A 14,472-nucleotide genomic window follows, 5' to 3' on the forward strand; every position below is an offset into this window, starting at 1 on the left:
TGACCATCGCCCCCCAAAGACACTGAACTGCTAAGCCTTTTATTAAAAAGTATTTATCGATCGGACTTGCATCCACAAGTAGGCAATTCTACCAGTTTCTCTTTCACAGGGTAACGATAGGACTGAATACAAATTTTGCTTGTATCTGAGCAGTACTCTTGCCCACTTTTAGATTGAAAGCCCTGCAGAGTGCACCCAAGAGCAAGCAGGCGAGCTGGGTCATGTCCCAACAGGAGCGTGTGCACCTGCGCCATCTTGGCCACCTCACTCAACCTCTGCCAGCCTCTGTTCGCGCGTCACCACTCCACAGAGTGGCTGAAAGGATTGAGACTATATAAACAATTGTACTTGTTTGTTATTAAGTAAGAACGTCTCTTTGTTTACTATTCAGTTAATGTCTGGCTGTTTGTTCCCTGTATGCGTGTACATATCCCTTTTTCTGAAGTGATAGGCATACAGACAAATACATTTCTTTCCTGGTAGGCCTCCATGATGTTTCCCAGGATATTCACCAGGAATTGTTGATTACACAGAATCACTTGTTTGTGCCCGTGTGTGCTTATGCCCATCCTTGTCTGTGGTATGTGACCAATAGGGAGACTCCCCTGATCTCTGGTGGGGGGGAATCCATGCTGTGTGTTTTAGCCTGATTCCTAATTGAGGGACCTGATTGAATTTTTGTAGAGTTCATCCTCAAATAAGTAGATAAAAAATAGTAAGTAAATGCTTTGGTCCATCTAAATAAACTGTGTGAACATCACCCTTTTATAGAAAATACATAAATTTAGTTCATCTAAAAACAGTACCTTTGGCATTTTTAATATTATATTTTTGCACTTAACTATAAAAGTATCCAGAACCAAGTCCTGGTTACTAACCACCTTTCACTAGTGTATCTATGGTTTTATCAGGCTGATTAGAAGTTTGTCCACAGTGAGTGTGCAATATAGACTTTGTGAGAATTAGGTTCATCTTATCAGCACACATATTTACCCAATTATGGGCATTAAAAAGGAAGCGCGTGTATTTTTCCTCTAATTCTGAAATATCTCTTGATTCTGGAAATTCTGAAAATGTGCATATGCAAATACATAGACATTTAATCTGAAAAGCTTCTTTGTAAGAAATATTAACCGACTTTAAAGGTAGAAACATAGGTATGTAAATGCTGCAAAGAGAAAAACATATTTTGGGTTCTGCATTATATTTTAATTGGATGCAGATAATAATTACAAGTGCTAGGTTTGTTGAATGAAGAGGTTAAATTCCTTGTATTAGTAGAAGTCATGTGCATGTAAATAGTGGGAGCACTAACAAGCCTTTTCTTACTTAGGTCAGAGATCCCTGCCCACAACTTGTTTGCTTTGTTAATTTGTTTGATTATTAAATTTTGGGAGTGCTGCTACTGCTGGGATCCAATTAACAAATTTTTGACTACATCTCCCTGATAATTGATAATAGCCTTAGACCATTTATTTCTGCTGTGCTTTTCGTAGTAAAATTGTAGTGATCTAGTGACCAGAATTAAATTGCTGAAAAACAACGAGGTTTGATTTATTCATTCAGCAAAACCAAGCCTAAAGGCTATGTTGCTATGACACCCAAGATTAACTTTAAAAAAAAAAAGTGTTTAATTTCAGTAAAAACACTGACACGTCTCTTTTGGCATTATGTAGATAAAATAAAGTTGATCTTTTCCCTTGCCCTTGCCTTTTTTACATTTAGCAAGTTGCTTTAGCGTTTAAACATAAAGTAAACATAAAACTAGAAATTTGACATATTTAAAGAGAAGGAAAAAGCAGTAACAAAAACCAAATTTTATATTGTAACAAGAGATCATTCGTACAATAGCAGATATTTTAGCCATCATTTCTTTATCCGGCTTCTCAAACTTTTTAGAAAGATGGTGCCAGATAGGGAGAAATCACTTTATTCTAGTAGTTTCATTTTGTGACCAGCCTTGAAACTTAAACTCAGGTTGCAGAATGGGGACAGTGACAAATCCTAATAGAAATTTTCCTAGTGCAGGTTCAGTTTCCCAAATTCTAAAAGAATATATTTTCTGTGTCACGAGACAAAAGAATCCTCAGGTGGCTTCAGCCAGGATTGATTTCTGCCTTCCGAGCACCATTTGGTGGTGTGAGAATGCTATAGGATTAATTGTATGGAAAAAAAAAACAATCAGAAAAACTGAGTGCTTTGTCCGAGCATCGAAAGTTGCTTAAAAGGAGTATTTGAAGTTTCCTGCTGCCGAACAAAGCAAGAATCCTACCTGACAGAGAGCAGTTTGTTCACGAGATGACCCCAGTGCGGCAGGTCGCTTATGTTTATCATTATGCACCCGCATTCTCAGGAAATCCCACTTTCCGACTTTGCTGCGGCCGATGCTTGCTTCTATAGGGAAGAATTCTGAACTATAAAATTTGAGAAGCTTCAGCGTCTGTGGAAATTTGAGAGCATTGCCTTTCCCCCCCTCTATTGAATATAAATTATTTTAACAAAAGCATTGTAGCCACAGTACGTTGCAAATGTCAGAATTTGCCCATGGATGTCTGAAAAGAACTTTAACTTTAGCTTTTGAACTTTGAAAGCCTCAGGACATCTTTGGAGACTGAGGGCTGCAAACAAACACGATGTTTGTGGGCAGGAGGATTGAAGGGAGAGAGGGCTTTCTCAGCTGCTGTTTCTTGCCGTGCCTTTCAGGTGAAGGAGGCGCGGCAGCTGCGGGTCTCAGCTCAAGACCGCGTCGGGGGGAAGCTGGAAAGCGGAACCAAACCTGGACAGGTTTTACCTGGAAAACCAAAGTGGTTTGGATGGGGTGCGACTTTTACCTTTGCGGCTGCTAATTTAGTTTTTATGAAAAGTGAAATGAGTTAGTATTTATAAAGTAGTTAGCACCGTCCCTGGGCCATAATGAACACTACGTACTTTCTTAAAAAGTGATCTGAGATAACATTATAAATTATAGAAATGAGTTATCACTTACTTTCACTTATTTCTGATTTTAAGACAGTGAAAGTTACAAAACCATCATTCTGAGAGAAAAAATCCCTAGTGTGTAATAAGTCGTTGATTTGAATGTTACATTTTGATTTTAAAATTTGTTCTACTTCAGTTTCTACAGTGAATCTATTGAGATTCATAGATAATTTTATATTAACATGTTTATATTCTGACACAACTATAGAATTCGAGCCATGAATCATTTCTGTGCATGTTTTAATATACTCCAACTTTGTTTTAGGTAGCTAGGCTGTATCTGGGGAAGCCCATTTAGTTCAGAAATAATATTTCTAACTTCAGAAGATTAGCTTCCATTTTAAAAATGGAATTTGAATTTAAATGAAAATCCTAATTTAGAATTCAGTTCCATTCTTTAGCTAAAGAAATCGTAGAAAACAAAAATTGTACCAGATTGCCAGTAATTTGCATTAAAGAGGAAGGAATGGAATTTTTTTTTTAAAGTCCTCAGATACTGAAGACATTTCAGTGAAGTTAAATAAGAGATCTCAGCTTTTAATTTAGTCAAGATTGTGATTTTACATAGAAGCTTTGCTGAAATAGCTGGGCTTGACTGCAGTGTTTTAGGTGTTATAGAAAACTGGATAAAATGATATCCTTAGTGTACTGTTTCACTTAGTTACACTGGTTCCACTGTATTTTCAGAGTGAGAGACTTCATATCAACAAGTGTTTGTTGAATGCATCTCCTGTGCAGAGGGTATCAGAAAAATAAAATAAGCATAGTTTAGATGTCTGAGGGCAGATGATGGACTGTGCTGTCTGAAGAATTAATTTCATAGGTCTGTGCTATGTGGAAACTTGGTACAGCCTAATACTCTTCTAAGCTAAATTTTAAAAACATGATAACATACTATTTAAACCATTAGCTGCAATGAAAAATAATATTTTAGATTGGTAAGAGTTGTATTTATTTAATTCAGTCATGAAATTAATTTGGAGCTGCTGGCATAGTGCCCTCGCAGGTTTCTGTGACTCATTTCTAAGGAAGTGTGATTCAAGACACCAGAATCATTTTTTCTCATCTGCGAAAGCTCATGTTTTGGCTATGGGCAAGTTTGCATGGCAGATTTAAAACAAATATTCTCTGATTGCATTGGGAAGCTTGGGGATGTCTAGCCTTACATAGATAAGACTGTTCAGCCTATAATCAGAATAGAAGTCTCTAAGTTCATTGACTTTATTGCTATCAAGTTTGCATCATTTGGTATATTGGGTTTTTTTTTCATATTTTTAGAGTTTAACTCTTGAACTGCTCATTATGACTTCTCGTTGACTAATTGAACTTAGAAGCAAAATCTCTGTTGTTTTATCGTTAATTTAATAAATTAACTAAATTAGGACTCAGTGGTTTTGGAATTTAGGTTTAAAACTGAGCACATCCACAAATTATTTAAAGCTGTTTCTTAATTTTTTTTCTCCAAGAGAAGAAATGATAACTCTCTGACCTCTGTGTCTTGTTCAGTGCTCATTACAGTTATAGCTTAATTTGCCCCCACCCTATTCCCTCTTGGAAACAAAGTATATTCTCATAGTTTAAATGAGTTCTTGGTGGCATAGTAATGATTATGTGATGTGGAACTTTTTGTTTACAAAATAATTAAAAAATTATTTAATTTAAAATTACTTAATTTTAAAAATTTCCTAGCTGTTACTTTGAAATTAAGCCGTAAACTGATGTTTTTCCTTATTCCAAAGAGGAACGTAAAATTTTGATTTATCAGGTAATCCCATAGGCAATGTTTGCCTATTTCAACTTGTGATTTGTTTCTCATTACAGCAACCTGGTTTTCTGACTTTCCATTGAATGTTTAGAAAAATTAGTTTTTCAGGAAAATTTCAGCTATAAAAAGTAGGAGCATACATAAAAGACAAGGTGTTCTTATCTCCCTTTAAACTTTTCTTCATAACTTTCCAACTCACAATAATATGTGGTCTTACACAGTAGGCTGTCTCCAACTTTCTGTCGTTAGAACTCAATAAAAATGTTTCCAAAATTGTTCCTAGAAAGAAATCTGAGCCTGGGATTGCCTTGAATTAAAAAACAAAGACCAAATGATTGATGTAAAAGTAAATTAAATGATACTGAGTGGTCTTTTATTCTTGACTCTTATTTTTCAAAGTGTCTATACCTTGTTTACCTTCAACTATATTGGGTTCTTTTCCTTGTAACCATCCAGTAGCTAACTGACAGCCTAATTTGCTATAGTAGCATTGCTTGAAAATTATGTGCTTTTGGGGGAGGGCAGGTAGAATTTTTTTAACCATTACCAGAGCTCTTGACTTCCTCATCTAGCCACACAATGTCTATTGGTCCAGCCCCCAGAACTGGCAATTCGTGTCCAGGCTCCCTGATTCCCACCAGGGGGCAGCACCGGACCCTCCCTTTCCCTGAGGCCAGCATGCAGCCTGGCTCCTCATCACCTCAGTGATTCCCACCCTCCTTCCTCATACAGCACTTACTTATTTTTGGTATTTCCTTACATTTGTTAAGGCTTAGTAAGTCTCCAACAAAGGGCAGCCATTCAGGCTCAGTGCTATTAGGGATAGTACTTCTCAGTGTTGACTGTTCTGTGTACCAGAATCTTTTCTTCATTGATGATTTGATCTGTCATTTCAAACACCTTGTATTTATTATAACTTGAAAAATCTCAAGAGAGGAGCAAAAACCTAGCAGTTCTTGAGCGCTATGTCAAGCTTGAAACCAGGTCCTCTTCATACGCTCCTGTACAATCTAGAGAGGCAAGTAGGCCTCTAGTAATAATCAAGTTGCAAGACAATAGGATAATGTAATAGAATTTTTAATACCTCTCATTTGCTGTTAAGTAAACCGAGGCTGGGAGAAGTTAAATCATGGGAAAACAAAGATTCCCTTCGAACAGAATTCCAAATTCCATGCTGTGTCAATTATAGTCTATCGCTTTGCCAAAAAACAATGAAAAGATTTGTGGAGAGTGACTGAAGGCGCGGTGAGGAGTGCCTTTCAGTGCAATAACTCCTGTGATGGGAGAATTTGTGCTCGATGTACTTAAACTCTAATGGGGAGATGCGGTTGAGTGCTGAGAGATACTGAATGATCCCACGAAAGCCCGAATCTATAAACATTTACATACACCCAGTATCTACTCGACAGTACATTCACCAAAACACAGGACTAAATGCAGTGCACTTAATTTGTAGAAACCTATCGATAATTTTAGTTTTCTTAAAACAATAACGGATCCTCTTTAATTAATTTTTACTTACTCTCTCACCTGCTAAAAAAATATACAAGCTCTCTGTCCTCTGCAATCTCTACAAGACACTTGAAACTTTGTTTTGTTGCAGAAAATAGGCAAATAAAGAATTTATTTTGCTTGCATTTATGGTTTTCATGATTTAGAATTATCATTTCAGATTGTCAGCTTCCTTTTCGGGTTATACTATGCATAGCAAGCCAGATGGCTAATATATGAACAATTTGAGTGATGCTTATTTAAGTCATTTAGGATAGCTCAGAGGTTGCGGAGACCCGGGACCACCTGTTTATTGCCTTATGTGCTACTTCTAGGCTTAAGTGTGTATTTTTACCTTCTACACATGTCTTAGCCTCTACCTTCCTAATATATACACGGAAGAGGCTTCTTAGCCTCAATTTAACCCCTTATGCCTCTTGAGGCTCTGTTCGAAAACCTCAATCCCAACCTGTCTTCTGTTTTACCATTCCTTTTAATTCCTATTTTATTTTCGTTTTTCCCATTATTACTATCTTCAACAATCACTTTGCAGACAAGTGACTAGGAACATGGGTTGGTAGTCAGGTTGGAATCTTAACTGGCTGTGTATGTAGCTGTTTGACCTGGGGTAAGTTCTTTTACCTTTTTTCCCTCATCTGTGAAATGGAATATAGTACCTACCTCACAGATTTGTGAGATGATTAAACGAGATAAAGTATAATTCATTACATACCATTCTGCTACATCCTAAGTACTGGTTACTATTATTAACATGTTTTAGAAAGAAAATTCTCATTATGACAAAAAGACATTCAGAAGTAAATTTCGAATACCACATACTAGAATTTCACAAAACGGTCTTTTGGAAGGAATATCTGTGTCTCCTTAAGCACCTGACTATGTGACAGCACACACCACAACAAAATGTATGTAGGCATTACCGGGGGATGGTGTGAGGGTTCCTTTACACCTGTCTTTCACCGGATCCGTGGTGAAACTTTGGACCATGAATAGCTGGAGAAAAGTTCTTGTGGCACCCGTCTGGGTTCTCTTCTGCTGTCCCTGGTTACATATTAGACTATAATCTGCTTTGGAACCTCACCTTCACATCTGTAACGGTTCCCTGTGGTCTAAGCTGGTCCACATACAAGCTCTCCAAGGACAGAGACCAGAAACTGGTCTCCCCCACGTTAGCCCCTGTGCCGGCCATGGACCTGTAATCCCCACAACCCTGTGGGTGAGGTCATTATTTCTTCCCAATTTTATGTGGATTACTATTTCTGAATCAAAGATCGTCAGAGTTTTTAAAGTATGAGTGTGCTTATGCAGTCAATGGAAAAGAAGACTATAATTGATCAGGTTGGTCTTGGAAATTCAGGGCACATGGTTACTATAGTTAATAGTGTCATAATACGGTATAAAATAGAGATAGATACTTTCTGGAGGATTAATCTAGTACATTGATCTACAAGTCTGCCAATGAGATTCAAATATTTGTGTGTGTGTAGCTTCTGTATGAAAAAAACAGGCTGAACAAGGTTGCCCTGTTTTGGTGGTTGCCCAAAGAAACATATAGCCACACATGGATTATTTGTGTGTGAACCAGTCCAGTAGGAAGTCACTCTGTGCAGCTGCTTGACCCAAACATTTTTTTTTTTTCCAGTCTCTTTACAAGAAGTTTTAACACAAGTCCGTGGAAAGGAATAACTTAAGTCTCTTTAATAATACTTCAGTTAGCAAAGCATTAAAATGTCAGACTGTTTCAATTGGTCAGGGCATATGCTTATAAAACTGAATCATAGTGCTCTGTTATGTATCTTTCTATTATCTTCATGATTTTTTAAATTTAAATTCAATTAGCCAACATATAGTACATCATTAGTTTCTTCCATGATTTTAAAAATATATTTTACATTATTTATATACAGTACTTCAGAATCTTTTCATTCCACTTAAAGTACAATAATTGTTTCCAAATTAAGGAAATGCTACATATAAAGTTATAAAACTAACATAAAATAGTAACCTTTATTCGCACAAGAAGGTGAGTCTTTACTCTTTTATGTCAGTGTCATTTAATTTCAAAAGTAATCCTGTTTCGTAAATACTCAAACAATACATATAAAGTACTGAAGGAGAGTCCTTTCTCACCTCTTTGCTACTCCTGGCCTCAGAGGATGACCACTGGTTATAGCTCCAGTGTGACTTTCCAGACCTTTTTCTATGCCCACGCAAACACACAGGTGTATCTTGTAAAGTGACTGTAACATTCTCGAGGAACTGGGAGCACTGCTGTGTGGAAAAAAAAGTTTGATGATGTTAGTCGTTATGTTGAAAAGAGTCATTTTCACAAACACTGGCAGATCGTTTTCTTGTAGCCCCGGCTTTCCAAGTTTGAAGGAGTACTATTTTATAACTGGTGTAAAGTCAAGGCATTTAGTGAAATGGTTTACCTTTGATTTTCTGTACTTCGTAGTTTGACCATGGATAGTTTATGAAGATGGAAAAACAGCCAGTGTCAACTAAAGTAATAAAACGGAGTTAATCCTATGTCAACAATTTAAAACCCTTTAAAATTACTTGTTGCAGTCAAGAAACAATCCACGAATCTGTCATATACATATATGTGTGTGTGTATATATATATATTTTTTTTTTTTGAGCTTATTAGTAGTGGAATTTCGTAGGTGGCTCTTTAAACCTTATGTATCTAGTGTTCTCAAGTTGTTAATGAAGATCTCCTGTTGTGAGGAAAAACCAGCATTTATTTGGTGTTTGACACTATAAATCACAGTGGTTATGGGGGCAGAGGGAGGTCCGTAAATGGCCAGTTGGATCTCTTTGATGCTAATTTGTCCTGTTCCCAGGCCCGTTCTGCCCTGATATGCTTGTCACTTGAAGAGATATGCACAGAGGATAGGTAGTGAGCACCAGGATTCCTTCATGTAAAAATTTCTGCTCAAATGAAAATTTCAGAATACTACAGCAGCCAAACTGGAAACAGCCCAAGTGTCCATCAACTGATGAATGGATAAAGAAGATGTGAGATACACACACACACACACACAATGGAATACTACTCAGCCATGGAGGGAATGACATCTTGCCATTTGCAACAACGTGGATGGAGCTTGAGAGATTTATGCTAAGTGAAATAGAGAAAGAAAGATATGATATGATTTCACTCTTATGTAGAAATTAAGAAACAAAATAAATGAGCAAAGAGACAAAAAAGAGAGAGAGGCAAATCAAGAAACAGACTCTTAGCTATAGAGAACATACTGATGGTTACCGGGGGAGGTGGGGGTGGGGTGTGTGAAATAGGTGAAGGGGATTAAGGAGTGCACCTGTTTTGATGAGCACCGGGTGATGGATGGACGTGTGGAATCACTGTATTGTACACCTGAAATGAATATCATACTGAATGTTAACTGGAATTTAAGTAAAAACTTAAAGTATCGGATTAAGCAAATTAAAATAAAATAAAATACGGTTAAATAAAATATGTAAGGAAAGGTGGACCTCAAATCCTTTGTAAAGCAAGGTAATATAGAAAGTAGATGCATAAAAAACCTAAAGTTATGTGGGTTGTTTGTTTGTTTTACACACAGTGTGGCAGGTGTACGACTCAGTGATTTGACAAGTTTATACATTGCGCTATTTCAGTGCGGGTGTAGCTACCGTCTGTCCCATTACATCGCTGTTACAGTATCATTGACTGCATTCCTGGTGCTCTGCTTTTTCTTCCCATGACTTAACTCATTCTATAACTGGAGTCCTGTATCGCGCTCTCCCTGTCACCCATTTTGCCCAGCCCCCCACCCTCCTCCCTGCTGGCAACCATCAGCAAAAACCTAAGATTTTATTTGAGGTGATAGCTGCGAAGGATAACAATATCATTTTCATAGGAACAGTTTAATCACATATCTCTCATTAGATTTTTTTTTAACTCTCTAAAAATTTGATTTTCAAGTTTGAATTTGTCACCAGAATAATTTTTTTCTGAAGATAATTTCTTATAGGATTCCTCAAATGTGGTTGGGATTTTGCACTTTTGAACCTGACCTCTAGCCTCTTGGAGTTCATTGTCTCTCAGGAGAGACAGATAATTGGGCAACTACAGTGGATCTTGCTGAGTTCAGTACTGTGAGAGCTCAGGGCAGGAACCCCTCTGTCAGTGGTGTGGGGTTGGGGAAGTGCCACCAGGGAAGGCTTCCCAGCAGAGGTGACTCCTAACATGCTATCTGAGAGATGTGCACACATCAGTCAGGCAAAGAGCGATGGGCTTGGGCTGGGAATTGGCCGGGGACCCATCAGCATCTACAAAAGCCTGGCCATGAGAGAATCCAGAACATGGTTAAGTAACTGGCTGGAAGTTCAGTCTGACTGTAGAGTGATTAGAAACATTTATTATGATAGTAATACATGTCCATTGTATATAAAATTTGAAAAATACAGGAAACAAGAGAACACATATGCCATCACTAATTTCAAGCTGCAGAGTTTCCTGTGAACATTTTCTTACGATTTTGTCATGCCTTACATTTGTATTTATAGGACGACACGTTTGGTATACTCCCAGTGAGGCTTAAACCAGAGCTATGTGTACAGGCATAAATGCATGCATGTATGAAGACATTTTAAATAAAACTGGGGTCATGCCAAACATGCTGTGTGTTACTTTATTTTTTAACCTTCTTTTTTACATTACAATATGCTTACTTATTTTAATGCCCTTGGATAGAATTACATTTTAAGTGGAAATGTTTCATGTCTGTCTGTGAATAAAAAGAAATATTCTTGAAGTGAACTGTTCGTATTCTTCTCCACAGGAAGAATGTTTCCTGAACCTGGAGGCTCCTATATCAAGAGTATGTGGCTATGACACACCGTTTCCTCACATTTTCGAGCCATTCTACATCCCAGACAAATGGAAGTGCTACGATGCCCTTCGAAAAATGATCAACTACTGACCGTGTTGGTAAGTCAGCCCTGCATTTGGACAAAGCTGGCATATGTCACTCGCGTGACCGTGCCGTTAACCAAGAGCCACGGTCATCTGTGTGTTGGCAGTTTCCAGAACAAAATGTGGATTGCAGAAAAAAATTGAAATTTATAGTGGTATATTTACACTTAACAGAAACACATCAGCTGTATGTTCATCTGGTGCCTATAAACAGATGCGTGCATATATTAGCATGGAGCAATCAGTGAAGACGGAGATGCGCTATGCCGTTGATTGCAGATATATCTTACTCCAGTCTTCCAACTTTACCCTCCTTTCTGTATAATTTTATCAGTCATTTGAATCGTTCATGAATAGGGTTAATTTCTGTTATTAAAAAATGGTCTTTTAAGCACCATTGGTTTGGACTACAGTGAATTCAAATTATATGATGATCCATAACATGAAATTTGCCTTTATATTATCTAAAAATAGGTTTGTTGAGCAGGAAACCTATTTATTATGTCTAGGGAAGTTTTTACTTAAAAGAAAAATCCAGCACCGCCACCATTTCCAGAATCCTTTTTGGCAAGTGAATGTTTTTAAGTTGTGGGAAATAAATGACATTTATTTATTATGATTTTCTATGCTTATCTGCCTCTTCAGCAAAAAAATAAATATCATTAAAACCTGTTTAGTTTTCAGGTTTTATTTATTTTTTTTATTTTAATTTTTATTTATTTATTTTTTTAAAAGATTTTATTTATTTTTCTGACAGAGAGAAAGACAGCCAGCGAGAGAGGGAACACAGGCAGGGGGAGTGGGAGAGGAAGAAGCAGGCTCCCAGCAGAGGAGGGAGCCCGATGCAGGGCTCGATCCCAGGACCCTGGGATCATACCCTGAGCCGAAGGCAGACGCTTAACGACTGAGCCACCCAGGAACCCCAGTTTTCAGGTTTTAATATAGAAAGAAGTTGCCATCGCTGACACACTGCTATAGTTTATCTTGGCATTTTTCAAATGCATAGATAGAATTAAATTTTACATTTAATATTTTAATATTAACATGTGATATTTACATTTTAATATCTAGGATTGTCTTAAAAATAGTAATAATAATAATACATTTTGAAGAACTGTCATCTTTCAAAGAAAAAGGGAGAATAGGCTCTGTGTAATAACATAAGCCCATACTTTTTAAAGATAAAAAAATACTGTAATTCTTGAATTCTATGTCTGAGGAGTAAACCTAGCCCATCTAAAACCAGAGAGATACCTTTAAATTTGTACAGATAGAGAAAATAATGCACCCCCGATCTGCCAGTATGACCCCCGCATGTTTTGCAGTTCTGCTTTGAGAACGTCACAGGTGTAAGCTTGGGTCATTAGTCCACATGCCCTTGGTGTTCTCGCAGCCACGCTGCGGGAGATCCTGTGCGTCTGGTGTCCTCTTACCGTCTGTGAAAGCAACTGGGTTCTACAGCAAGGCACAGTGAGGACTAGTTAGAGCAATACCATCTCTTTTGACCATCTTGTTCCTTCCGTGGACTATCCCTAACGGAGAATCAAGGTAATAATAACGTGTGGCCATAGAGTTTAGGTGCTGGTTTAAATTTGGATATGTATTTCTTTTTAAACATAAAAAATATTTAAACCTATTGAAAACATGATAAAAGAAGAATAGTTTTTCTATCCTTCAGGCTAAATATGGCATTAAGGAAAAGAGTCATGCAATTGAGAAATCTATATTTAATTCATGGTGGCTAGAATGTCTATAACTGTTATTGATTTCTTTTACAGAGAAACTGGAAGATTGTGACTAGATATGGAAATATTTTTCTGAAAATTCTTTTTATTTCCTCAGACTTGTCTCTTCTTGAAAATAGAGTTTTTATGAACTGAACCACCTTGGATATTGGCTGAAAATTTTTAATTAGTTATTGTATTGTATTTACACATATGAATTGATGATTTCCGTGGAGAGCGTCTCAGATTAACTTTTTAAAATGCTTCACTTGGTAGTGTTATAAATTCCATTTAATTACATCTGTAAATATTGGGCGTGGGGTAGTATTCAATAAAGCACAATCAGACTGTCCTCAGGTTGCGTGTCTTTTTTTTTCACTAACTAAAAGAGTTTTCATCAGAGTAATAGATTAACTTGTTAATTAAATCTGAATGAAAGTGAAATGCTTAGAAATGCTGATTTGCAGCTTCATTATATTTAGTGTAGTTCTTTATGGCTAAGATGGTTTATGTTGACGAAACTTCTGGGTTATTTTTCCTGGTTCTTCCCCCTTGTCTCAATAAGATGCGCTGATGGGGACGCCTGAGTGGCTCAGTCGGTTAAGCGTCTGCCTTTGGCTCAGGTCATGATCCCAGGGTCCTGGGATTGAGGGCTGGGATCGAGTCCGAGGTCAGGCTCCTTGCTCAGTGGGGAGTCTGCTTCTCCCTCTCCTCCTTGCTCGTGTTCTCTCTCGCTATCTCGGTCTCTCTCTCTCAAAATAAATAAAACATTAAAAAAAAAAGAGATGCACTGAGGGACATGCTCACTTTTTCTCCAGAGCATGGTGGGGCAGGACGGTCCTTGCTGCCTCTCTTCCTGATCTTGGCAGTTGGACAGCATGAGCCTGTCTTTTGTTATAAAATTGCCAAGCTATTGCTACAGCTGTATTTTTTTTTTTTTTTTTTTTGCCATGATGTTGCAAAGCAAGTATCTTCTTCTGTGTCCTTTGTATTATTCGTAGATTAAAAGAAAAACAACATTAGCAGCATCAAAAGGCCCTGGCAGGGCACCTGGGTGGCTCAGTCGGTTAGGCGTCTGTCTTCAGTCGTGATCCCAGGGTCCTGGGATCGAGTCCCACGTCGGGCTCCCTGCTCCAGGGGGAGTCCGCTTCTCCCACTGCCCCTCCTCCCATTCATTCTCTCAATCTCTCTCTCTCAAATAAATAAAATGTTAAAAAAAAAAAAAAAAAAGGCCTGACAAGAGGAAGCCTCTGTGTTGGGGATATTGCCAGGGCCCCATTTCTTCTGTCTCTTCTGACCTTCATTGTAGTTTGAGACAGGCCTGAACAGCCTCAGGAATCCCTTTGCAGGACAGCCCATCTCTGGGGGCCTGGCCCTCGCAGGTGGTGCTAGTTGGTCTGCCACCCCTTCTATCGATTCCAGAAGAGTTTGTTCTCACCAGTGCCAGCAGAAAGATCCATCTCCCTACAAATCAGAGAAATGGGGTCAGAGAGTGTTTTCCTTTCTCTGTAAAGACAAAATGGATATTTTCTTATGATTACAAATGTT

At 37.8% G+C, this 14,472-nt stretch overlaps 1 protein-coding gene across 14 annotated transcripts in view; it reads left to right on the plus strand.

Annotated features, from left to right (window-relative positions):
- BCKDHB (branched chain keto acid dehydrogenase E1 subunit beta) overlaps positions 1–14,472 on the plus strand; it is a 580,561-nt gene that overhangs the window by 198,937 nt on the left and 367,152 nt on the right. For 6 of the 14 annotated variants that reach the window (XR_008956183.1, XR_008956185.1, XR_008956187.1 and 3 more), the window contains exon 10: positions 11,067–11,215. Coding sequence is in view for 8 of the 14 variants with exons in the window: in XM_026507015.4 (XP_026362800.1) it covers positions 11,067–11,207 (141 nt within the window). In the remaining 6 variants the exon portion in view is untranslated. Of the gene's footprint in view, positions 1–11,066; positions 11,216–11,957; positions 13,277–14,472 lie in introns of those variants that run through there. The other 8 variants (XM_026507015.4, XM_026507011.4, XM_044387098.3 and 5 more) reach the window with 5 other exon arrangements.

The sequence above is a fragment of the Ursus arctos genome, unplaced genomic scaffold (assembly GCF_023065955.2).
Source record: "Ursus arctos isolate Adak ecotype North America unplaced genomic scaffold, UrsArc2.0 scaffold_29, whole genome shotgun sequence".
In the NCBI taxonomy this organism is placed as follows: domain Eukaryota; kingdom Metazoa; phylum Chordata; class Mammalia; order Carnivora; family Ursidae; genus Ursus; species Ursus arctos.